Source organism: Podarcis raffonei, chromosome 3 (genome assembly GCF_027172205.1).
Source record: "Podarcis raffonei isolate rPodRaf1 chromosome 3, rPodRaf1.pri, whole genome shotgun sequence".
NCBI classification, from domain to species: domain Eukaryota; kingdom Metazoa; phylum Chordata; class Lepidosauria; order Squamata; family Lacertidae; genus Podarcis; species Podarcis raffonei.
The window spans coordinates 70909395-70936417 of NC_070604.1; the positions used below are offsets into that span (position 1 = coordinate 70909395).

Here is a 27023-nt window from a genome sequence, read left to right on the forward strand (position 1 = left end):
TGCAAATATATCTTGGGCAAACATACATATGATATAATGATATTGGAGCTATAACTTAAATGTAGCCTTGCTTGGAAGGAAGTCCCATTGAATTTTGGACTTGCTTTTGCTTAAGCATGCTCAGGTTTGTGTTTTGTTTGCATTCTTAGTGACTAAATTCATAATCTATTTTTTAAAAAAAACAATGGAAAAATTAATAGTTCAATAGGTATATCTGCTTCCATCAAATCTGCCAGCTGAAATTGCTGGCAAGTTGAATAGATCCAACTCGAACTGATCAAGCCTAAACACTGACTTGCGGGGTTTACTCCAAAATGAACATGTGTAGGATTGCAGCTGTATGTAGCTGCGTCAGGTTTTCATAGAACCAATATGATGTCATATGTTGGACTCAAATTCCGATTTTCATCCAGCTATGAAATAGACTCCTTAGCCTTCGCTGTCTCTTAAGCTGACCTAGCTCCTATGGTGGTTGTGATAATAAGACTGCAATGCTATCCCTTGACTGGCAGTGGTGGGACTTGATGGTGTGCTGCATCAACAGTCCCACCATTCATGCCAGCCAGGACAGAAGATGGGGGTGCAGGAAACAATACCCTTTTGCTGTGTGGGCTCCTAGGCTGTTATGTTTAAGAACCCTGGATCAGCAGCAGAGCCCCTCAGTATCCAGCAAATCCTGTGCCAGCACAGCCCCACTTCTGAAATGCTGGGTTTTTTTGGGGGGTGGAGAGGTCATCAACTGCAGCTTTTGGAGATGCCAGTGGCAGTAGCTTCTGAGTGGAGGGATACTTGTGCTGCATTAAAAACTTTCCAGCACATTGTATCAGGGGTTTAGATTGCTCTATTAATTGGGAGACCCCATTGTGCTTTGGAGGAAGCTTGGAACAAAAATGTGATACTAAGAAAACATGAATATGCTAAAAAGACATTTGGAATGCATTTAAAATAACTAAAGTTACAATTTATTGTCTTCATAATTTTAACTACTTAACACATTTGTTTTTCTTTGTTGTAGGATGTAGGTGGAGGCTGGCTGGAAGGCAAAAACAGCAAAGGAGAACGAGGACTTGTTCCCACAGATTATGTTGAAGTAAGTTACAAAATGATATTCATCGGTGAGATAAAATGAAATTACTACATATTCTATAGATAACCATTTAAAAAAAACTGGAAGCATACACTCTTGTAAGTCAGTAAGTGAGATACAGTGTCACACCATTGTTTCTGTGTTTGTACATATAAGAGGCCTATAGTACACTAAAAACCAAATTGCAGTCTGCTTGGAGCTGCAATCCTAACTCCACTTACCTGGGAGCAAGTTCCATTGAATTAGGGTTGTTCTTACTTACAAGTAGTTTGTTCTTACTTAAATGGAAGATGGAATGAAACAGGGCTTGTTCCCGTCTTATATGTTCAGTGCATGCACATAGAGGCAGTGGTTCTCAAACGTTTTTCACAGGGACCATTTGAAAATTGCTGAGCATCTTTGTGAATCATTTAATGGTTTTTCTGCCTCTTGTAGCAGTCACAATGTGCTGTGCTAGATGCTGTATTATTTTTAATTGTATTTTTATTGCTTCTTTAATTTCTTACATATTGGATTTTATTGTATTACAGTTTGAATTCCATATTATAGTATAATAGAATACAATATAAGCAATAAAAGAAGCAATAAAAATACAACTAAAATCAATATGAGTGTTTAGGGTGATGGGTGTCCTGTCTTCAGCCATAAACACACTATGCCATCTGAATGAGTCTCACAGAGAACTTAAGTCCATTGATATCACTGAGTGTGTTCAGAGTGTGACTTTTCTTTAATGTAAAGTTGACATTTTATTTTAGAAATGTATTTTCAGCAGCATTCTGTTTTTCAGATTCTACCTGAAGGTACCAAAGATGGAATTTCAGTAGCTGACCAAGCCTTTTTCGATGGTCTCTCTACTGCACAGGCTAATTTGCAAGCAGCAAAAACCAATAGCCAGGTAGGTCTTGTTTCTTTAAAAAAAAAACTTTCTTTAGAGCATGTTTTCTTGAGCACCAGAAGCATGACAGACTGTATTGAACCAAAGAAGCTTGTTGAAGTCCCTTGTTGTGAGTTACTCTAACCTGCATGGAAAAGACAACCTCAGGTGTTCTTTAATCCTTTGAAAATTAACTCCTCATTTATTGACATAGTTGTAAGGGAAATGAATGGAAAAGTTCTGCTAACATTACATTGGATCTCTTCTGGGTCAGACCAAAGCTCTGTCTAATCCAGAATCGCTTTTCTATGACTAACCAGATTTCTTTTAGGAAGCCATAAACAGCCAAAGGTTCTCCTTTTTTTTATTTGCACTCCAGGTACTGGCATTCTCTGGGCATAGAGATTCCAGTTAGTTATCATGGTGGTTGATAAACCTATTCTCCATTAATGTGTCTCATCTCTCTTTGTGGTGGGAAATTCTTTATTGTTCACTTGTATTAATTTTGCCACAGCTTTTGTTCCTTCTTTGTTCTTGTTTTTCCTTCTTTAAAATAAGACTTCCTTCTTCTCCATGAGGGATAGCTTAGTCAGTAAAGAATGAGACTCTTAATCTCAGGGTTGTGAGTTTGAGCCCCATGTTGGGTGAAAGATTCTGGCATTGCAGGGGGTTGGACTAGATGATCTTCATGGTATTTTCTAACACTACAGTTCTATGAATCTATATAGCTTCCTTTACTCTGCTCGTTAACCATGCTGGTATCCTCTTGGACTTGTCTTTACCTTTCCTGATATGTGCGGTATACATTTTATCAGAACTAGTCTTAACAACTGTCTATAATCACAGAGTCATCCAACTGTTCACATAAATATGCGTTGAATTTGATAGCTCTTTGTCAGCTGTTAGCAGTTGAACATTTTGCACCAGATCTTAAGCACCCCTGTATGAAGATTGATCCCAGGTTCTCTCTTATCCCCGCTTGGATCCTATGTGTCTATATCACATCAACCAGCCAGCATCCTTGACTGTCCATGTTGGCAGGAAAGAGGAAACAAAATACAGTTTCTTGACCTGTTAGTTCCTGTGTGAGTTATTTCTGAAATCCATTTCCTTATTGGCCTTTCTGTTGCTCAGTTCTCTGTCACCTCCGCTTGTTCTTCCTTTCTATTGTAATGTATCAGCCGATTGCTGAGTTTGCTCTCTTCCTGTTTCTTCCCTGCCTCCAGGTACCTAACCTCTTCTCATTCAGCCTGCATATCTTGGCCAAGTAGCTCCATTTGTCGCTAGATCCATTGTCGCTGTCACTGCCTGAAACTCTGAATATTCCGTGTTACCCATTTGGTTCTCCTAAACACGAGTCCCCTTCTCCCATTAGAGCCTATACATCCCTTGTATGTGTGAGGCTGAAATGGAGCTCCACTGGCTAGCCATGCCACCAACCACCACAGCAGGCCCATTCCAAATTTTTAAATATCTGGAAAGAGCAATATGTATAAATAGCTGCTGACATATAGGCCCCTCTTCCTAGATGTCATTGCTGAATATGTGGACATCAAGGGAGCAGGCGTCAATTAAGGTGGGGCTAGCTCATTTGGTTTACATGCACATGTTAGGGGAACCTTTTTCAGTTCAAGGGCTGAATTTACTTCTGAGCAACCTTTGAAGGGCTAAATGCTGGTGTAGGCAGGGCAAACGGCCAAAGTAGGTGGAGCTATGAATGTACATTTACTAGTTTCTATACACATTCAAGTGCCAGATGGAGAGGTCTGGTGCGCCACACCTGAATGTACTATGACCATGTAAGCTCAAATGCATAAAGGTGCTTTGAAATGTTTCAGTGTCTCATATCAGCCGAGTTAAAGTTTTGGTTGGTTATTTCAAATACATATGCAATTCCTTGCCTCTCCAGCTCTTGGACATAAGTCTCTCATTTCTCACCTATTTCAGTTTTCTTCTTTGCTAATGGCTTCTTCTCTTGCTTTTTCCTCCCCCCCCCCACCTTGTTCTTTGTTAGATTTTGAAGGAACTGCTCAAGTCTGTGGCACAATATGTTTTAGCTGTTTCTGCATCCCAAAGCCCCTAATATGTCTGCCTGCATACACTGGTTCCTCTGGACCCTTCATTCTTGCTCATCCCAACTGTGAGTTCTTAAGTCTCTACCGTGCTGCTTTTTGACTCTCCCAACTTCTGCTTCCCCCAGCTTTTGCTGTGCTTGTCCATCTTGCCCCTCGTTAGGGCCTGAGCAGCTCAGTTAGTGGGAACCAGAGACCATGAGGCTCAGAAAGCTCAGCCTACAGCAGTAGACTCCTTTGCAGCTCTGATACTAGAGCAGTTCAACCAGTTATTATGAAAGGCCTCATGACAACTGTGACAACCTCCATAACTGTATTGTAATAGAGACTTGGATCTGGATAGGAATATCTTTCAACATGCCTAAATCTTCGTAGTAGTCCATAGGTCAGAGGCAGGTAGTGGTGGTCAAAGGTCTTGTAACACGAAAAACAAACTTTTGAGTTGGTGGCAGGGTAGTTCATTCATTAATAACTGAAAAATTAAAATGTACTAAAATTCTAAAAGAAGCTTTTTAATTTCAGTGCAAGGATTTTTAACAAATATGAACACTGCTGTTGTTCAGAAAAGCAAATTTGTTTGCACAGCTTTGCAGTGTAAATTGATAAGCCTGTTTGCTTAGCTATTTAAAATGGTGAGGACTGAAAACCAGTGCTTTTTTCCTAAAAAAAATGTTTAGGGGTATTCTCATTTTCCTACTCGTATTGAAATACTGCCTCTCAATGAGGCCAAACTTAGATTCACAAAATGTTTAGGGGTATGCGTACCCCCAGAAAAAAGCACTGCTGAAAACTATAGCGAGTAATACTTCAGTATAGTAATACAAAGCAATCAATCACTTGATAGCCTTTATAAAATTACAATTTTAAACAAGTTGACCTAGCAGAATGGCAGATGAAATGTAAATAACAGCCAGTGTAGTCGTATAGGTAGAAGACTGAATTTGGACTTTGGACCCAGCCACAAGATTGCTTCACTTGACTCCCTGCTAGAAAGGAAGTTAGGTTGACTGGGAGACAAATAGCAAAATAAATTGTAAACCAAAGAATTTTACAGAGATGGTGAAGAGGAGGTACATTAGACACAAAGGCAAGGAATACTGTCAGGGATCTGAAGAGCTTTTTAATATATGCCTGGTGAAGTTATTGGCTCTTTCGCTAAACTGTAGATTCTCATACCCTTTCACAAACTACCCTCAGTTTCACAAAGGATATGGCATATATGATTGCTATTCAAGGCACATAAATTAGCTCCTGTAGGCAGATTAAAGTTATTGAACCTAGCTTAAAATTAAAACTATATAGTTTTTTGGATTCCAAACATTGTATTTTTGTTCTTGTTGTAATATAATTTTGAAGCAAGAAAACAAGCAAATCTTTTCCTTGGACTACTGTGGCTGCTCACAAAAAATCCTGATACACGAAAAAGCAACCAACTCATCTAGTCTCCTTTTGAGACTCAAATTGTACTGCATTCTCAGAAGGGTTGGGAACCCCAAACCCAGGCTGACAATGGAATCTAAGCAGAACCAGAATGAATTAGTCTATGAAACTTCTTCCTTGAGAGAAGTGGGAGCTGGCCAGAGCAAAGAAACTCCACAAGTCAGCAGTCTCAGGAGATCCAGAAGTATCAAATGGTCTAGAGTATCAAAGGTTGCTGACAAGGTGCAGCTTCAGATGAAGTCTGTAAGCCAGTCAGTATAGGGCAGCCATTATGCTCTTAAATCTCTGCTCATTGTTTACCTTCTCTCACGTGAACACATTCCATTGACTTTGCAACTTTATCTTTAAAAGGAAGAGGTATACCACTGCCAGTAATACTTTTGCTACACTTAATAAGTTGAATCCTGCATGCAGTTTTCACAGATAGCTTCTTCCATTCATGAAATGAACTGTGATCAAATGCAACAGTTTCTCCTTTAACTATACCTTTTGCTTCCTGCAGCAGGAGTGTCACAGGATCTAATTCAGTGTGTCCTGTACCAGTTCAAAAATGCTTATTTCTTGTGAAAAAATGCTTATTTCAGACTTGCGAGCAAAATATTCAACTGATCACAAGGCAGATCTTATTTAATCATCGGACTGATAATGTAAAAGGTTTTTCTCCAAAATATCTTAAATTGGAGCATGTCTGTTAAATGTGAAAAGTCAGATTTCATTTGCAACACATCTAAAATACTTCATTTCCACTGCTAATTGATGTGGAGTTAAATGCAAATAGTAAACAACGTGGTAGTGATTTTCTTTGATTATAGAAGTAGGAGCTAGGGCCCTTTTATGACGGTGTTTTGCTTATGTTGTGTTCAGAATTGGCATGTCTTAACATTTTTCCCATTTAGGCTTTAAGTTATTTTCTTTTCTTCCATATAATTATTTGAATTTCAAAAGAAATCATTCCTGTTTTTTGTTTCATCTCTGATTTGTAAAAAATAAAACTTTTTAATACTAAAACCACTGCAGAAGTAAGAAAACAGAAGCCTTGTCCAAATGTGGGGAACAAAACATAACATAAATATTGGCACAAGAAATGCAAGCAGACAATAAGGGATACTACATAATAATTAGTATGCTAAAATTCTAAATACCAACAATAATAAAAAATTGTTAAATACATTTGGAGCAGGAAACCAGTTAGAGAGGTGGTTGGACCTATGGATCATAAGGATGTCAAAGGTGTGCTAGAAGAGGAAAAGGAGGAATGGGTTAATTTCATCAATCTTCAGAGCAGCATATATAGAGCACAGGAAGGGAGACAGAGGAACTGAGGCACATAGGCAAAATACAAAGTCCTAGGTCTTGTTGACAAAATAAAAACTTACAAATCACCGTGTCCATGTGGCATCCATCTGAGAGGCCTTAAAGAACTCATATGGGAAATAGCTGATCTTCTAGCAAAAATATGTACCTGTAACTTGTTCCCAAGATCAACCTACATATCTGTTGACTACAAAGCAGTCAGTGTGATATCATTTTGTATAAAAGGGATCCAGGGGAGTATTCTGGAAATTACAGATTAGTTAGCTTAATGTCTGTTCTGGGAAAACTGCTACATATATCAAAGAACAAGGCTTGCTGAAGCATAAGCAGCATGGCTTCTGCAAGGGTAAGTCCTGTGTCATTATGTATTGGAGTTCTTTGAAAGTATCTACAGGCATATAGATAAAGCTGATATTCTGAATTTGGGCTTTCAAAAAGCTTTCGATCTCACCAAAGAGTCCTGAATAAGGTTAGCAGTCGTGGAGTAAGACGAGAGTTCTTCCTATGGATCAGTGATTGGTTTAGGAGACAGAAGCAAAGAGTAATAAATGGACAGTTCTCTCTGTAAAGGGATGTAGAAAGTGGAGTCCCTGAAAGACCAGTGTTAACATTCTATAGCCATCTAAATGTGTCCAGGGAGGCTTGGGTGTTACTGGTTTGTTTTGCCCCACCTAATTGATAATGAAATGTGGCACACACACACACCATTTGAATGGCAGTGCCGTCAACTTGGGGGGCAGCCCCCTCAAATATTTTAGGGGGGCAAGGGACCTTGGCCCCTGGGAGTTGGCTCCTATGCTGCTTGGTAATAAGCATGATTAAGCATTACATTTGCCCTAAGGTCTAAGTACAGTGGTACCTCGGGTTACATATGCTTTAGGTTGCAGACTCCGCTAACCCAGAAATAGTACCTCGAGTTAAGAACTTTACTTCAGGATGAGAACAGAAATTGTGCTCCGGCAGCGCAGCAGCAGCAGGAGGCCCCATTAGCTAAAGTGGTGCTTCTGGTTAAGAACAGTTTCAGGTTAAGAATGGACCTCCAGAACGAATTAAGTACTTAACCTGAGGTACCACTGTAATTGACTTTAGTATTGGTTGATGGCTTCATACATTATGTTTAAATTGTTTTTAGTACTCATATGCTAGCTTTGTGCTATCAGAAGCCAGCACTTGGATTTATGCTCCCCTCAATCCACTCTGGAGGATCAGGAAATCCCCAGAACAGCTCATGAGGGGAAATGGTTTGTCTTGCAAGCAGAAATGCTTGTACTGATGGGGCATTCAGGAGAGATGTTGAATTCCTCCCAGAATGTAAATTATTCCCTTCCTTCCGACGATACTACTTTAGAGGAGATTTGCTTTGGACATGAAGGAGAGCAACAAGAACAACAGCAATTTTTTTATTTGTGCCCTGTCCATCTGACTGGGATACACTACTATCATTTCTAAATTAAACATGGTTGAACAATATACAGTGGCTATATAATTGTAGTTATGTCAATTCCAAAGTCTTAGAAAATACTTTTGTTTCAGGAAAACCAGTAAAAATTAATGAGGCAAGACATAGCCAACCAAGTTACTCAGCAAATTACTTAGTGTTGTGAGCTAAGCCTAGGACTCGGGCTTAGTAATTCCTGTATCATTTATATTTTCCCAGTAACACTTTCAAGAAAATACTCTAGTATGTGTTTTGATTGTTATAAATGCGTGTGAACAAAGGCTTCCTTCATGTGTTAACCACACGTTGGTTTCACAGTTTCAGGTTCTCTTAACGCTTCTGATGTGATGAATGCCATAAAAACACAACAATATATAAATGCTTCCATTTGAGGAATAAGAACACTGAATGACTTCATTGATGCCAATACAGTGGCAACAAATGCTTTAAGACCGGTGTTCATGAATGGCATTGTGATACTTGGTATGAAGGGCCTGTAGATGAAGTTCATTTGTAAGCAGATCAGGAAGTATTTGTTGTATGATTATTTCATGATGTGGGAGACATTGCCTGGCTTTTGGAAGTTATGTCTCATGGTTGCATGGTTTTACTTAAGTTTTTTGTTGTTGTTTGCCTTTGTGCTTGATGTAACATCTAGGATCTGAACACAATAGTGTAGTTTGAATAGACTATGAGAGAAAAATCCTGCAATCTTTAGAGAAGAGTTTTTATTTAGATGCATGCTGCTTCTGATTATTGTGTGGCAGTTGTGTGGCATGCCTGCATTTCAGCAGTTCACCTTGCCTGCAAGAATCTTTCTATGCTGCAGAGCTGAAAACTACATCAGGCTTTCATATTTCTGCCTTTCCCCCTTTACTGAGTGCTTCTTATTTTTAAGGTGGATTCTCATGCATCTGCCACTCATACTTCTATTTTGGAATTTTTTACTCACTCTCCACCTTCAACTCCTTCTACAAGAAAGGTAATTCTTAAAAAGTTACTAAAAGGGTATACCCTTAAAAAGTATACTAAAAGTATACCCATACAACTTGATCTCTTTCTCACTTTTTTTAAAAAAATCTCATCTGCAAGTCTGAATTTTAATAACACTGCTGGAAGATGTTACACACTACCTGCATACAGTAGAATTTACAGAAATGTCTAAATTTAGTCACTGGTAAGCTGCTGGTATTCTTGTGAAGATACGCAGAACTAATGGCAGGCTTTCTTCTCAACTCCTAAGGCAGTGGCTAAATAATTTTCAAAACTTTGCTACATCTGTAAGCAAAATAAGACTTTGAAAAAGAGCCTGTGAAAAACAGAAAAGGGCATCATCTCCAGAGAGTAGGCTGGTTGGTATGGGAGTAGGCAGTCTCTTTGGTATCCTGGACTTGAGCTGCTTAGGGCGTTAAAGATAATTACCAAAACTTTTGAGTTGCCCCTCAAATCAAATTGACAACCAGGGCAATGAAACAGTGTATCTTAGATGATTATGATTATTATAAAATGATGTTTGGGCTTGTATATCAAAGTGGACATATTTGTGGCTATAATGGCTTCTTTTGTTACCTAAACATGTGTTTGTGTTCAAAGTCTGGGTAGAACCACCGTTAGCCTACTAACAGGTTCTGTTTTTGCTGATTTCAAACTCCATTGAAAAGAATAACACTTGCTTCCAACTAGGATCAGACTGTTGGCGTCTAATGAGCTGCTGTGTTTTATGCCACAGTGTTATCTAAAAGCATAAAAATGTGCCTTTTATATTTTAATTGTTTAGAATTGCTTTTTGACTTTTATTTGTAGATTTAAATAAGGGAGTACAACTACTGTTTACTCAGGAGTAGGCCCATTGAAAATGATGGGCTTGCTAACTTAGTCATATTAATTGCAGTGGGTCTGTTTTGAGTAAACTGTAGTTGAATAGCACCCTATATGTGCACCTGTGTGGAAAATAATGGAATACATGTTTTTGCCTTCCAACAATTTTCCCTATTTTACTTTAAAAGGGAATTTATTGGTAACATTTGTGACTAAAATTTTACCTTTTCTGTGCTGTTTTTCAAAAAACATATATATCCCACCTTTTTTCATTGTTAAACTTAGGCTCCCAGCAATGCAAACGACCCCTGGTCAAGCTGGGACAACACAACAGGTGGTGATGGCTGGGCAGCAAAACCTGAAAATAGGCAGAAAAACAGCGCTTCAAACAACTGGGATGCAGCAGCATTTGGTCATCCACAGGCTTATCAAGGTCCAGGTCAGCTGAGTGTTTCCGTAACCATTGCTGATTATTGGGGTCGGGTAGGACTCCAGATAAACATAATTCAGAAAGGAAATAATGATATTTGATTTCAGAATTCTGCTAAAACTACATGGTAAACTTACTCAGAGACCATCAGCAGATTATTGTTGTGTGTAATAATAATAACAATAATATGCCATTTTGATTAGATGTTTGTGTGGGTGTGTTGATTGGGACTTCTTACGATATACCCTTATCCCCAGAATGCTCCAGAATGCTGTTTAGTCTTGAAAGCTATCTGAATGTTGCATTAGGATACTGTAGAACTGAAAGATGCCAGTTAATTAGATGCACTGTTGTTCGCGTTAAGTGTGGTTTGGATATTATGTATGCAACTAGTATTGTCTCTTCTTTAGCGGCTGCTGATGACGATGACTGGGATGATGATTGGGATGACCCAAAATCAACGGCTGCACCCTATCTTGGATATAAAGAGGCAGAGCCTTCAGACCCAGCAGGGCTTCAGCGTGGCAATAGCCGTGGAGCTGCTATGAAGCTACCACTTAACAAGTAAAAACTGCAGCACTGAATAGGGTGGGGGTAGGGGAAATAGAAATTTAAATAGGAATTTAAAATGTAATAGTTGACAGTGTTCACAAGTTGTAGTGCATTTTCCATGTAAAGTTTACAAATAATAAACTTGTTTCAGTGGGAAAGGGTAACAAAATCAGTATTCAGCTAAAGAAAATAGTAAAAAACAAAACCTATTTATAAATCCCAAACAAAACTTATTTCCTCAAATAAAATATGCCCTTCAATTGAGCTTTATCATCTCTTTTGTGTGGACTTGTTGGACCAAAATGTTGGTGTCCCTTAGGTGGTTTTGAACAGCTGGAATGATTTGACAATATAGTTTAGTTTTCACATTTTCTGCAGCAAGTGGATTTTAGTTAAGTGATTTGTCTTAACAGGATAGTTCTTGCTTATAGCCAGAGATATAAATCCTTTGCACTCCCTTGCCCCGTGGGGCTTTTGTATGCGCCTCCACCCCCACTCTTCAGCAGCCTCCTTCTGCCCAGTTGTCCGGCTCTGCAATGAGATATACATTCTGGATATTCTGTCTCTCTGTCTGTCTGTCACTTTTAAAAAAGAAAGTTAGTAAAACAGTCAGGAGTGTGGGGGTTGATTGGGAAGTGAGGACATGAAATTCCTGCTAAGGACTAGGCCTTTTCATGCACTTGAAATGTTTCTGGATTCTGAACTGCAGGAGAATGTAACTGTCAGTTTATCAAATGACAGAAGAGAATTCAAGAGGCCTCTTATATGGTGTTATAGTGGCAGTTGGTACTAACAGTTCCTCTGCACCGTTTGTTCTGATTGGCTGAATTCAGCCACTCAGCAATGACTTAATTGTGGGTCCTAATGCAGTTGTTGCTCAGTCTGTAACTAACTAGATCCTTTTAGCACCATTGTTTTAGTAACAGACACATTTACCTTCTTGGATACACCAAATGTCTATAAAATATGGCAAGCGGTTCTGAATCTGCCAAAGAGCCTATGAAAGAAGGATTCAATCACTTAATTTCTCTGATCAGATTTCCTGGATTTGCAAAACCTGGAGTGGAGCAGTATCTCTTGTCAAAGCAGCTAGCAAAACCCAAAGAGAAAATTCCTATAATTGTAAGTTTAAAATATTGTGTGTGTGTGTGTTGTATTCATATCTATCTTTGGCAACTGCATGTGGCATTAGTGTGTAAACATATACATACTCACTTTTAGCCAAAGCAGTATGTACTTAGGAAAGTGTTTCTTGAATGAAAAGCCTGTCTGGCCTTGAACATGCTGAGTACAGTGGTGCCTCGCAAGACGAAATTAATTCGTTCTGCGAGTTTTTTCGTCTTGCGAATTTTTCGTCTTGCGAAGCACGGTTTCCCAAAAACCTCAAAAAAGGCTACCACACCGCGTGCTATGAGTTGCTCTTGCAAGACATTTTCGTCTTGCGCAGCAAGCCCATAGGGAAATTCGTCTTGCGAAGCAACTCAAAAAACGAAAAACTCTTTCGTCTTGCGAGTTTTTCGTCTTGTGAGGCATTCGTCTTGCGAGGTACCACTGTATGTGTTGCATACTTCCATGGGAACGGTGAAGCCTCAAGGGCACTCTTCCAGAAAGTAAGCATGTACGGTATTTTTCGCTCTATAGGACGCACCCGACCATAGGACGCACCTTGTTTTAGAGGGGGAGAACAAGAAAAAAAAATCTCCCCCTCTCTGCGCAGCGCCCCTTCAGCGAAGCGGCAGGAGAAACGGAGCCCCTTCCATTTCTCCTCCCGCTTAGCTGAAGGGGTGCTGCGCCTTAGCTGAAGGGGCACCTACCCTCCAACGAAAGGAACCCAAAGAGCTCCCGCTGCGCTCAGAAGGCTTCAGGTGGCTATCTTTGAAGCCTGGAGAGCGAGAAGGATTGGTGCGCACCAACCCCTCTTGCTCCCCAGGCTTCAGCAGAAGGCATCTCGAAGCCTCCGGAAGCCTCCCAAAGCTTGTGGGGCTGGCGGTGGGGAAAGCCAAGCTTCCCTCACCGCCAGCCCCAAAGAGCAGGTCGGGGAGCCCCAGGGACCACACACTCGCTCCATAAGACACACAGACATTTCCCTTTAGATTTTAAGAGGGAAAAGTGCGTCTTATGGAGCGAAAAATACAGGGACCAGGATTCACAGGGAACAGGATTCAAGTCTTTGTTCATCACCCCTACAGCACAATAACACCACTATAACTTTTTGAGCAATTTTCTTCCCAGGCAGCTATTTGTGCTGAGTAGTTGAAATACTATCATTGAGAGAAGCTAAAATGCTGTTTGCAAAAGGGGCTTTCGGCACCTGCTTCAAACTGGCATCCAGGTGTAAAGTTCAGTGTGGCCCATTTCTGTGTTATGCCTGATAATGCAGGCTTCTAAGCCTCTGGATTGCTTATTGTAGTATTTACTTTCAGGTATGGAATGGATGCATCATTGGCTCCACATGTAGGTTTAGTGTGCATTAAATGCAATTGCATATTTTAGTTTTGTGTCGCATGCTTGGAGTTAATAAATACTTTTGTTGTTCTGTAGATTGGAGATTATGGGCCAATGTGGGTGTATCCTACCTCTACATTTGACTGTGTTGTGGCTGATCCAAAAAAAGGTTCTAAAATGTATGGTTTGAAGAGCTACATCGAATATCAACTTACATGTACAGTAAGTGCGTACCAGAGAAGTTTCTTTAGGTGACATCTCAAAATGTCCCAATTCTTTTGATCGTTTATCTATGATTTACATCATACAGTTAAATAACCCTGACTTATACAGACATAGTAGTAAATATATTTTGGAAGTCATAACCAAGAGTGTTTTGTCTGCCTATCTTACAGAACACTAATCGAGCTGTCAACCACAGATACAAGCACTTCGACTGGTTATATGAACGTCTCTTGATTAAGTTTGGATCAGCCATTCCAATTCCATCTCTTCCAGACAAGCAAGTAACAGGTAGCCTTCTCCAAATTGATGGTTCTTGAAACAGGAAGTTTTGTCACTCTCTGATTAGCTTTGTTGTTTTTCTGAAAGATGATATTAATGCAAAAGGGTCACTCTGAAAATGAGGGCTTTTCAGCTTAAAACTGACTATCCCCTTAAATTTCATAAAAACAGTGGAGGAATAAAAATTAAGAGCAGCAACAAAGTGGTTGAGAACAGAGTATGCTGTTGCTGGTTCGTTTAAGAGCCTGCACTAATCTTTCTTTAATCTGCCTCCTAATGCTACACTTCCTGAAAAAAGTAGGTGTTAATATTTTGTTTATACTGCCTTGATAGATTCGAGGCTTTGTCTTTCCATTCATTATGTGCTTGACTGGCTATTCTGAAACCAAAGGAGTGTTGGAATGTGGTCCAGTTTTTAAAAAAATATAAGATTAAAGTAATTCAGCATGTAATGTCCAAGGATTATGCTGTGGAAATCATAGGCCTTCTTGCAGTGGGGCAACTAAGCTTACCACTTCTGTTCTGATTAATTGGCATTTCTTTCCATTTGACTCTCTGTACCCCTGAAGTATGATCTTTTAAACAGATATCTTAAAGTCAGCCAGTAAAAGAGAATATGATGTGCAGCCTACTCTATAGCTCTGTGTAATGCTGGAAATGCAAGCAGAATACTGCGTGAGAAGGAAATAGAGCATTGATGTGTGTACTGCGATGCATGCCAAGGAAGTGGAAAACTAAGGAAGTGATTTACTTTTTCCTTAGCTAGAGCTTCAAGCTTAGAATTCCAGCAGTTTTTTCTGAAGTGCACACATGAGCTTGAAAGAAAGCCATGGCAGACTAGTACATTGGGAATCACTGATTAAGATTTCGAGAATTTTTTCTGCATTATTTTGAGTATTGTGAGATTGAAAGAAACTTTATTTTCCAATCAGTGTTTATTCCCCTCTAACCTTGTTAAATGGTAATATAGAAAAATTGTATGCTTCTTGCTATTTTCTTTGGTAAATGCACTGTTTTTTGTTGTTGTTTTTTTGAAAGTATGTTTGCAGTGTTAATGTTGGCAATTAGCATATGCAAAACAAATGAGAGACTTGGCACTGCCTTATATTTTATTGTGGCGTTTCTCACGTTTATCTATTGCTTTGCAGCCCAAAGCAATAAAAACAATTAAAATAGAGTGCATGCACAGAAACACTTCATTTTTCATTGATGTCTAGGTAAAAGTTGGATCCAGTAGATTTAATCTGAACTTTGAAAAGCACATAGAACTGAAAGAGAAAGTAGGAAACAGTGTTGCTCTTCCAAATTTTTCCTTTAGCGCTAGGGAGGAAAAAGTTGCCGCGCCTCAACTTATGACTAGGGGGCAGGCTGTGGTGGGGAGCCTTCAGGCTTCATGAGCACTAGGAGAAGACTTCAAGGGTACCATTGTACCCATTGGCACAATGTTACTAGCTTCCAGCGTCTTGTCAAGGACTCCACTGCCTCCACTGTGACTTAAAGAGAAAATTAGAGTGAATTTATAGCATGCTGCTGGGTGTGGATGATTTAAATAGAACTCTTACCCTTCCAAGGGTCAGTAACTGCTGGGATTGCAAATGGCACACAAGTTGCAATGGACTACATTACCACTGCTATTCTTCTATTTTTTTGTCATTGACCGTAGCTTTTCTTTCCCTAACCTTCCATACTTACCACTTTCTAAAACAAGCAACCTAACAATTCACCACCATTATTCAAAGGGAGATTAAGTGTTTCTAAGCCAAGTGGATCTTCTGTTTTAAATTGAAGTACATCTTAAGTTTCACAGGCAGGTGTGTGTGTTATAATAAATTGAAACATTACATAGAATCTGTAAGCTGACTAACTTGCAGCTTACGCAAAACCAGAGAATTAACTCTATACAGCTTTGTATAGGGTCCTTGAGATCTGGTGGTGATGTCCTCTTAACAGTCTCACATAGCATGCAATATGTGGTCATGTATAAGAGGGCAGTCTTGATCATCACACCTAGGTTGTAAAATGTCCGTCCCCGTCCCCCCAATATACCATATTTTTCCATGTATAAGACTAAGTTTTTTACCTTAAATATAAATTAGGGGGCGTCTTATACACGGATACATCTCCCATTTTCTTAAATCTGAGTCTCCCCAAAATAGTTGGTGCCAGCCCTGTTGGGTTATAGATACCTTTTGAAGATCCTATTTATTTCCCTAGCCATTTGACTGAGCTACTTTTAGAAGTATTTTCCTCCCTTGTTGAATTTCGTGTGACTTGGATTTTTGCTGTTTGTTTTAGATTATATTGTACCCTGCTCAGGGATTTTTAGTGAAGGGCAGGCTAAAAGGCTTCAAATAAGTAAACAAGCTAAAAATTGCTTGTCTTATTGCGGGGGGAATAGATGGCATTAAGTGTGAATGTCAGTATCTGTTACTAATTGGCCTGCAGGGCGTTTCGAGGAAGAATTCATCAAAATGAGGATGGAGAGGCTACAGGCATGGATGACCAGGATGTGTCGTCATCCAGTTGTTTCAGAAAGTGAAGTTTTTCAGCAGTTCCTTAGTTTCCGTGATGAAAAGGTATTACATTCAATTGTTTTTAATTGCTTTGAGAGAAATCTGACAGTGACATTAGATATGCATCTCCAAAAGCAGTAGCGAGTAGTCCCTGGTTTAACATTTATTTATTTCATAAAATTTATATACAGCTTGATTGTGAGAAAGGGGATGATGCCTATGCACCTTTTGGTGCATAGTTTAAAAGGGGATAAAATGGAACACTGTTATTTCTAGAAGACCATTTTCTCAAAGGCAGGTGGGACTATGGCTTTTTGTAGAAGCACCTCGCTTATGAACACTAACATTTTTCAAGCAGCAATTTGGTAAAGTTGTTACCTAACTTTGCTTAAGTCTAAAATACTGGTGGATAGCGAGTGCTAAGCGATATTATATATGTATGACTAAAACAACAAATTAACATGGCTTCCCTTCTGGAAAATGTATGAGTAAGTTTGGGCAAGATATTTTTTGCAGGCCAAGTTATAACGCAAAGAGCCCCTTTAAGTGCATGGTCAGGGCTTAAGCTGTTGCTGCAGTTATTTGGATCGTTCTTGTTTTATTTATTTCAGAGGATTTTTATACCTCTTGATTGTAATAAAACCTCAAAGCGGTTTACGAAAAGCATAAAACAATAAAATCACCCCCCCAAAAAAAGTTAAAAACAACTTTTTAAAACATAAAAAGTTAAAATAAACAATAAGCTAAAAACCAGAGTAAAACACATGTCATCTGGATAGGCTTGCCTAAACAAAAATATTCTTAGCAGGTGCCGAAAAGAGTACAGTGAAAGAGGCCTACCTTACATCACTAGGCAGGGAATTCCAAAGTGTGGATACTGCCACAATAAATGATTGATTTCTTACAAACGTGAAGCAAGAGTTACGTGGCATCTGTAACAGTGCCAGTTTTGCAGGTCAAAGTGGTCGAGTAGGTATGTATGAAGTTAGGCAATCTCCCTAGTAAATGACCTCAGGCTGTTAAAAGTTTCATATATTAATAGGAACACCTTGAACTTGACCCGGCAGTAAATCTGCAACCAGTGCAGATCTCTGTGCAGGGATGTTCTATGCTGGCAGAGTCTCACCCCTCTTGGCGATCATGCTGTTGCATTCTGCACTAACTGCAGCTTTCAGATCAAGCACAAGTGAAGCCTCACATAGAGCACATTGTAGTAATCCAGTGCTGAAGTGACCAGTGAGTGAGCTATACTCAGCTTTCAAATAGCTACATTAAAAATTCAGTGTGAAACTTCCCCAAGATTAAAAAGAGATTTTTGCAGAAAGGAGCTTTCTGAAAAAGAAGCTGAAGAATAATAGATGTTAAGTCACTTATGTGGCTGTCTGGATCACGGCTTCTTTCATGCTTGATTATTGTTTTTTATACCAGTTTTGAATTGAGGACTGGGAGGAATCTGAAGATCTATGGCAGGGCCCTGCCCTGCTCAAGAAGCGTATGGGAGCAGGCCAAAGTCCTTATGTGATTGAGACTGTTCAAGATGTCACTGCAGGAGTGTGTTGTCTCACATTGCCACACTTGTTCTTTTCCCTAGGAATGGAAAACCGGTAAAAGGAAGGCAGAAAAAGATGAGGTTGTGGGTGTTATGGTCTTTTCTACTATGGAACCAGAAGCACCTGACTTGGATTTGTTAGAAATGTAAGGTGTTGGATTCTTCGTTTTCATGTCTTATTTCAAAATTGCTGTTGCCTGCTTTTTAAAAAAGGTGCACTTGTTTTTAAAGCATATTTAATCAAAAATGTAGGACTAAAATGTAGTTTTCACTTTGCAAAAGGGATGTAAACAGTACTGAGGGCATGTGGCCTCCTAGTCAGTATGCAAAAAGAAAAAGAAAAATCCAGATAAAAAATGTTCACAGTAGAAAATGAGAAAAACCCTGTGTAATTCAGTTCTTCATTATACAGTGAACAGAAATGTGATGCAGTTGGGAAGTTCACTAAAGCCATGGATGATGGAGTTAAGGAGTTGTTGACAGTGGGCCACGAACACTGGAAACGCTGTACAGGACGTAAGTGTTGGAATATATTTAACACAGTGAAATTTGTCATTTCTTGACTAATTTTTTAATGTGTTTATACAATGTGTAACAGGACTTACTTTGGCAAAAGACTAGAACTACTAGTGCAGTGTTCATGAAATGAATGAATCAATTGCATATAAAATATGCAATCCACAAAAGTGACTGTGCTTGCCTCATAAACACTTGAAAGCTCTGGTTCTGACAGACGTTGCTTTTGGAAGTTGCCCCACAGCTTATGCATTCTTATTTTTTTAACCATGCTTCTTCTTTTTTTAAGATGTTTGAATAAGTTCTCAAGATCTGGAATGGTTGTGTGTGTGTATTCTGGGTTTAAAGAGCTCTTACAGAATGGTTTTTTCCCCTTCACATGATTTTGCAATGAGTATGTGTTTATCTACTGTAGGTAACTTTATTTACAGAATACTTGGCGAACAAAATGAATTTTCAAAGCTAGTAAATGTTTTAGATCTTGGTGTTTTGAAACTATAAACGAGCTTGCCAGAAAAGATCACAGCAGAATAAACAGAGTCATCCAACTTGGTATAGCTGGATTCATGCCAGTTTTCCAAATTCATTCAAAAGGTGGATCTTGGAAATGAACTATTGTTCATAAAACTGTTTGGATGTGCAGTGTGACAGTTTGCATACATGATTCATTAGCCATTTGTAGTATGTTCTTTAAAAAGCACAATTTCTCCAGAAAAGCATTTTCTGTGTGAAAGACTCAGACTACTTAACTGATCTGCATCAAGCTGCCATTGGAAAAGTAAATACACTACAGAACTGTTTAATGTAGCCCCATAGACCTTGGACTTCAGAAATGAGTTTCCCATTAGATCTTGAGGTCACAGGGGACACTGCAAGTTTGGGCCAAGCAGCTGAAGCACTTGTATACCCACTGATCAAAGTAAATGAACTAATGGCACCAAGAGGGCAGTGCAAGTACTAGTAATCAAGCCAGTGGATGTGAAATATAGTGGTACCTCAGGTTACAGATGCTTCAGGTTACAGACTCCGCTAACCCAGAAATAGTACCTTGGGTTAAGAACTTTGCTTCAGGATGAGAACAGAAATTGCACGGCAGCAGGAGGCCCCATTAGCTAAAGTGGTACCTCAGGTTAAGAACAGTTTCAGGTTAAGAACGGACCTCCAGAACAAACTAAGTTCTTAACCCGAGGTACCACTGTAAATGTGAGGAGAGAAGTGGAGAATACAGGGACTATCAGAAAGAACTTTGGCTGCCTGCCATACTGGTGTTTATTTAGGTCAGGGGTTGGCAACCTAAGGTCCATGGGCCAGTAGTGGCCCGCAAGGCTTGTCTAACCGGCCCATGGTGACCCCTGCCGCCTCCCGCTCTTACCGGCATGGTGCGGGGACCGACTTCCGGGTTGATGGTGCCTGTGTGCATGCGCACGGGCGCTGCTCCAACCCGGATGTGCGCCTGAAATAACATGTGCACACGCGTGTGGGGCGGAGAAGCGCCCGTGTGCATGCACACATGCTATTGCCGGCGCACTTCCAGGTCAGAGGAGCGCCGGAAATAGCATGTGCACACGGATGCTCCTCCGACCCGGAAGAGCACATGGGCGCACACGCTCCGGCCCATCCTCCGACAGATGGGAGCGTCGACCCGCCCATCCTCTGATAAGGTTGCCAACCTCTTATTTAGGTAATGTTTTGTAGTCAGTTATTTGCTGAGTTGGCTCATGCATAATGCTACATGCATGAATCTCAGCAAACCCAAGTGAAGCACTGAGCTTGTGCACTCATCCTTCCCCATGTCTCCTCCTGTTTGTGCCAGGAATAATGGATTAAAGCGAACAAATGGTTTCATAAACAAGCCAGCTTCAAGTAAAGCTGACTGGTTTAACAAACTATTGTTAGTAAATCAGGATCTCTGATACATGCATAATGCTAAGTCAAGCTTCTTTGAAACAAAGAAATCTCAGCAGAAGTCCTCCTCTTTGCCGCATGGGAGGTGGTGGCAGGGCGAGCCCCCCACGGGGTGCCTTCTTGTCACCCCCTCAAAGATGGCACCCGGGGCACCCTGCCCCCCCTTTGCTCCGCCCCTGATGGGAGGATGGGGAGAGGAGTTGTATGAGATCCATACTGTACTTCACTTGGGCTCATTGAAGCTCATCTACGTAACCCTGCATAGCCACTAAACACTAGCACTGCATTTAAACAAGCTCATTGCCTTTCTCTTGCTTTACCAGATTATATCTTAACGTTAAATCCTTTTTTTCTTTCAGCATTGCCCAAGGAATACCAGAAAATAGGAAAAGCTTTACAGGGTTTAGCAGTGGTTTTCCATAGCAGTGGTTATCAAGGTATTTCATTCTAGCTCTGTTTTGATTTGTCTTTCAAAGCAACTTCACCTGTTTCTAGTATTTGGGCTGCGTTAATTGGATGAGCTCGGAATAAATATTTTGGGTTTTTAATGGACTAAACTTCCTTCAAATGGCAGGTAAGCTGAACATAAGAAAAGAGCCCTGCTGGATCAGACGAAAGACTTACCTAGTTCCTCACGCTGTTCTCTTAGTGGCTACCAAGATGCCTATGAGTCCTTCGCTGTCATGCTCCGATTTATAAGGATTAGATATTGGGGTTAAATATTTGTTTTAAGCAAAGGCATCAATACTAGAAATACGATTTATTAATATAGTCTCTGTTTGAAGAGTTATATTGATAGTGATTTCTTAAAAGATCAAAATATTGTGGTTAACTGTTGTAACCTCCCTTCTATAGTAAGACTTTTACACAGGACAGCCTCTCAGACCAACTCAATCACTGGCTCCCTTCTGATTTTTTTGCCAGACATGTATTAACCACACATTGTGTATTGATACTCAGGCCTTTTCCACACACCTGCCTCAGCTGTTTGCTTCTCATCCAACTCCTCAACAGCCTTTCCCTAACTGATAGCTAACTCCCAACTGTCTGGAACATCCAGTTAATTGTTGTGACCCAGAGCAATCAGACTAAAATTACCTGATCCAGGCCCCGTATAATGAAATCTTAAAGCAGCTATCTCTCTCCTCTCTCCAATATCAGCTCTGCACGCTTTGAACTCTGTTGCAGAGGTCACAGAACATGTTTTCATTCCAAACATAAACACGTTTACAGCATTTCTTTGCAACAGTAAACAAAGAATAGGTGAATTAGACTACATGAAAGCTCTACTGTTTTGCCCCAAAACTTAATGTGCCAAACTAAACCCCAGCCTTGTGTTGATGTGTTCAGCAGAAACATTTGAACATGTGTGGCTAGGGAAGGATATGAAAAATATAAAGATGCTATCGTTTAATTTTGTCATCTTAGTCCTGATAGTTGGCTAGTTTCAAATTTATAATTACTGGTATAATTAAAGGCAGTTTATTTTTTCTCATGGATTGGTTTATTCTTCGCATTTGAAGTAAGTCTTACGTAAGATTTTTATATTAAATATTGATTTACTTCCACAAATACTTATAAACCTTCTAGTATAGAAATCACTGCATGTACCAACAAACACTTATTTTAAAATGTAGATGTTTCTACATGTCCCATTTTTGTTTGTTTCAGCGACTCATTTTGACGTACTTGAAAACCTCTATGTCTCATTTGTTTTTAGGAGAGTCTGACCTCCATGAAGCAATAACAGAAGCAGGAAAAACATATGAAGAAATTGCCAGTCTTGTAGCAGAACAGGTATGTCATACTACTACATTGTGGGGGGAAGTCCATGGGTGAGTTCAAATGGAGCAGGTGTTTGCTTACATGGTGAGCCATCTTCTTCTGGAGCAGGTTGGGGAGAAGAGAAACAAGAGGTCATGTTGTACAAGTGGGCAAAGCTCATTGGATGGCTGTCTCCCTAGGAATGCATAGCATACTTTGAGTGATTATAAAGGTGCTAAGAATTTAGCAAGAGTTGCTGATTAAAAAACACTTTGAGGTTCCCCCCTTACAATCAAGCAGTATATAAATTTTATGAAATAAAATCTACCACCATAGTCATGGTATGCAGAAGCCTGCTTCTGTATCAGTAAATGAATGGGAAATTTGTGTGTAACTGGGAGCTGGGCATGCAACTCCTAACCTGCTAGCTCTATAAAGTGCAGGGGGCAGGGGCTAGATTCAGCCACACCAACACATGATTTGCAGGATATGTGCCTCTTTTAAAAGGGCTTTGGGCAAAACAAAACCCTGAAATCTTATACTCCCTGTTGTATTAAAGCCTATTTGTACAAAGATTGGGTAAAATACAATGATTTATGTTCACTGATTTTATATTTGAATTTGCTATCTTTTTTTAAAGTAACAATTTCTAACATGTATCCATTTGCAATTTGTAGGTGAGCTGCCATTTTTCAGCACTCAAAATTTCATGGTCCCCTCCTCATTGGTAGTCTTCTGATTTTCAGTTTAGATGTGGAGCTTGTATGACCTATTGTTACGGAGTCAATAACTGGATTTCCCCTCTCTTTATCAGCCAAAGCAGGATCTTCATTTTCTAATGGAAACCAATCATGAATACAAAGGATTTCTTGGTTGCTTCCCAGATATCATAGGTGCTCACAAGGTAGGAAGCCTTTTTCACCATGACTTTTAAAGAGGTGGGTGCTACCTATCATAGTGTAAGTTATGCAGACTCTTGGTCTCTTCAGGAAAGGAAAAGGAGTCTTGCTACTACCTGCTGAGTTTTGGGATGTGTGTATTTTAGTTGGTTTTTGTATTTGATTGGTTGCTGAAGTGGATGGAAGTATTTTTCCTGCTTGTTCTTAGGGTGAATGGGTGTTTTGCCTGCCCTTTTTTGCATTGTTTGGGGAATTGCTTTACACCTTGGAGGTTTGGCTTTTGATGTTTGCTTTTTTGTTTTGTTTGGGTGTATGTGTTTTGTCTGCAGGGTGTGTTTTTTTGTTGTTGTTATTTTTTTGCAGGGGGGCAGCAGTCCTGAGCACCACCAGTTTTTCTACTGGGAAATGGGTCCTGTATTTTTTGCTCTGTAAGACTCACTTTTTCCCTCCTAAAAAGTAAGGGGAAATGTGCGTGCGTCTTATGGAGCGAATGCAGGCTGCACAGCTATCCCAGAAGCCAGAACAGCAAGAGGAATTGCTGCTTTCACTGCGCAGCGATCCCTCTTGCTGTTCTGGCTTCTGAGATTCAGAATATTTTTTTTCTTGTTTTCTTCCTCCAAAAACTAGGTGCGTGTTGTGGTCTGGTGTGTCTTATAGAGTGAAAAATACTGTATTTTGTGTTGCCCACAGCAGGTTCTTGGATTTCCAGATGTGCCTGCAGGCCAAGAATGGTTGGGGGTTCTTGTCCTAGGGTATTTGGAGAAGGGCTATAGCTCAGTGGCAGAGCATCTGCCTTGCAGGCAAAATGACTTGGCTTCAGTCTCCAGGTGGGGCTGAGAAAGATTATCTTCTGAAATACTGGGGAACCACTGCCACTCAGTTTCAACACTGCTGAGCTAGATGGTCCAGTGGTCTGACTCATAACAAGGCAGCTTCCTGTGAAGACCAAGATTAGAAAGCCTGCATAGAGTATGTTCACTGTATAGTTCTCACACTTGAGGAAACCCCAAATAGTCTCTGTGGTTTATAAAGTGTGATGGAAGCTGAGAGCTTCAGTCACTATTTTGAGAGGACTTTCAGGAACACTTTTCTGTGGAAGAAACTATTAGGGAGCAATGGAAATTGTTCCATCAGTGCAAGCATTTCACCTTGCCGGATGGAACAATCCTCCCTCTCCTCCGCCTGGATATGCTGTTCTAGGGGTTTTCCTGACCACCCAAAGAGCCAGTTGAGAGGTTGGCAAGCTGAGAAAATGCTGTTGAGCTAGCACAAGTCCTTAGTTGAATCTAGCCTTAAGACATTAAATATCCACATAGACAACCTCTAATTTCGGTTGATTATCTGCCCCACAACATCCAGGCATTTTATTCAAAGTCAGGCTGATTACGACAAGTTAGGTGTTAACAGTGTTGTAGCTGTGTTTACCCTTTGTGACTGCCCCCTCCAGGATACATGAAAATGGCTAAGCATCTTTCGTGGCTATGCTTTAATGTATTTTAGTAGCTTAAATTTAAACTTAATTTTGAAACTACTGATGGCAGATTCATAGTCATCTGATGATGACCTGAAACTACTGCCCACTGCCTTTCCCAAGCCAGTTTTGCAACAGTGCTGTTTGCTGTGCAGAGGATTGCAGTTCTGCATGCATAAATAGCAGCACAAAACTAGTGTACATTGCAGCTTGGTTTTATAGTTCCCATAGCATGCCGCATGATTGTGTGAATTGGTTTGGAGGAAGATTAAGTATGTGGTGGTTGATCCTAGCATACAACACTCCTCCTTCCAGGCTTTGTAAATTTTTGAGGGAGGGGAGGGAGTCTTAGGAAATAGAATGAACGCAGATACAACACAGGCAAATGAAACTAATTAATTTAATTTGAGATGCTTTTCCGTTGATGCTTTATGTGATGTTTTGTCTTAACAGGGAGCAATAGAAAAAGTGAAGGAAAGTGATAAATTAGTTGCTACCAGCAAAATCACCCCACAGGATAAACAAAACATGCTGAAGCGTGTAAGCACCATGTCATATGCACTACAAGGTAAAATGTACTTTACATTTAAATGACATGGTTTCCCCTGTTAATTGGGAATGGGGATAGAAGGGGATTGGAGAAAGGGAATTTTAAGAATAATTTTAGTCACATTACAAATACGTGATGTTTGTATGGTTTGGGGTGCAGGGAGCGAAGAGGTTTTCCCCACCTGTCTGAATTAATTGGTGTCCCCTCCGTCTCTCTGTGTGTGTAGTCAGAAAGGAATCCCTTTCACTTGCTTTCTGGAACAGTAGCAGTATTCGTCTACTGTATTAAATGAAGTCTTCTGTATGCTTATGTAAGAACAGCAGTGTCAAACAACATAAGGCAGGCTTCGGGGTTGACCTGCATATGATTGGGGAGTGTAATCTGTGGTGACATTGGGTGAGATACTCAGTCTTTATTCTTGATTAGTTAAGACAAAATACTTCAGTCTCAAATCAGCCTTTCATTGGCTTTGCCAGTTGGGTGGGGTATAAATAATAAAATTGTTTTTGGTTGTTGCTGCTGCTACTACTGCTGCCATGCCTTCAACAGAAAAATGGTTTCCTACCCCTCCACTACCATAAAGTGCAAATCTGGCATTTTGCTTGGATTCCTAAATGAGTAAAATTTATTCCTTTTTGGAGTCAGACTTCAATATGTGCTCTGGTTTTGATTTTACAGCTGAAATGAATCACTTCCACAGTAACCGAATTTATGATTACAATAGTGTGATGCGCTTGTATCTGGAGCAACAGGCACAGTTCTATGAAACAGTAAGTTGCAATGTGTCTTGAACTCTCTCTGTCTGCACTTGCGCTTATTCTTCCAAAATTTCATATTTTTTCATAAAAATTATACAAACCACTTGATTGTAAAAAAAACAACAACCTTCCATGGACTGTTTCAAGTGCATTTGTGCTCAAATACTCATCATGTGCTTGAAATTGTTGACTTGAACTATGGTTAGTTCAGAAACACTTCATGTGGTGAACAAATTTATTTTTAAAATACAGGTTTATGAAGTAATAGTTCTTTCATCCCCTCATTGGAAAATGCTACTTGGCACTGCCAATTCTTCCTCTACCACATACTTCGCATGACAAGAATATGCAGCTGCTGCTTGCTTTTTGGCTGGGATTCACAATGAATTACATTTGGCAGTTCATTAGCAATTCTTTTCATTCCTTTCAGAGAAGGGATAATGATTAAGCTGTATGCAGTTATTCCGCTTAATTCTCTCTAATTTCATCCCTTTTATACCTTGGAAAGTGAACACGTGTAGTGTTAGCCTACTGCCGGGGTGTGGGGGGTGGCAGCTTCTCTCTTTTCCTCCTAATAGTGACTCCAGCATTTATTTATGTATTTGTACTGCCCTTCACCAAACGGTCCCAGGGCAAGTCACAAAGACGTTACAGTTAAAACAAGTACAGTGTATGTTAAAATCATTAAACAAAACTACAAAACAACCAATAACCAAGTAATAAAGCATCGGCACCAAACAGCAGTACATAGCAAAGCAGGAGGAGCGACGACCCTTACTCACCCAAAGACCTGGGTAAGAGGTGCATCATCACCAGTCGCCAAAGCATCCAGTGGATGCACAAAGAGGGAAGGTCATTCTACAACCAGGGTCCGCCACACAGAAAGCTGTCCCTTGACCACAGAGATGGCAGCTCCTCTAACAGGACATCTCCTGTTTATCTTAATATCCTGGTAGGTCAATGTGGAAGGAGCTGCTGCTTCAGATATTTGGGACAAGAGCTGTTTACAGCACCAGCATTATTATTATTATTATTATTATTATTATTATTATTATTATTATTATTATTGGGACATTGGTGACACTGTGGTCTAAACCACTGAGCCTCGCTGATCAGAAGGT

The 27023-nt window shown here is 40.0% G+C and overlaps 1 protein-coding gene across 5 annotated transcripts in view; it reads left to right on the plus strand.

The window, feature by feature from the left end:
• The window catches only part of LOC128410690 (palmitoyltransferase ZDHHC14), a 135989-nt gene that overhangs the window by 105372 nt on the left and 3594 nt on the right, over positions 1-27023 (plus strand). For 4 of the 5 annotated variants that reach the window (XM_053382253.1, XM_053382255.1, XM_053382257.1 and 1 more), the window contains 16 exons: positions 1016-1090; positions 1878-1985; positions 9127-9210; positions 10332-10485; positions 10887-11040; positions 12066-12150; positions 13570-13695; positions 13869-13986; positions 16423-16553; positions 18082-18185; positions 18452-18555; positions 20820-20897; positions 22181-22257; positions 23039-23128; positions 25048-25162; positions 25823-25914. In XM_053382253.1, coding sequence (XP_053238228.1) covers positions 1016-1090; positions 1878-1985; positions 9127-9210; positions 10332-10485; positions 10887-11040; positions 12066-12150; positions 13570-13695; positions 13869-13986; positions 16423-16553; positions 18082-18185; positions 18452-18555; positions 20820-20897; positions 22181-22257; positions 23039-23128; positions 25048-25162; positions 25823-25914 — 1695 coding nt within the window. The remainder of the gene's footprint in view (positions 1-1015; positions 1091-1877; positions 1986-9126; positions 9211-10331; positions 10486-10886; positions 11041-12065; positions 12151-13569; positions 13696-13868; positions 13987-16422; positions 16554-18081; positions 18186-18451; positions 18556-20819; positions 20898-22180; positions 22258-23038; positions 23129-25047; positions 25163-25822; positions 25915-27023) is intronic. The other variant, XM_053382256.1, reaches the window with a different exon arrangement.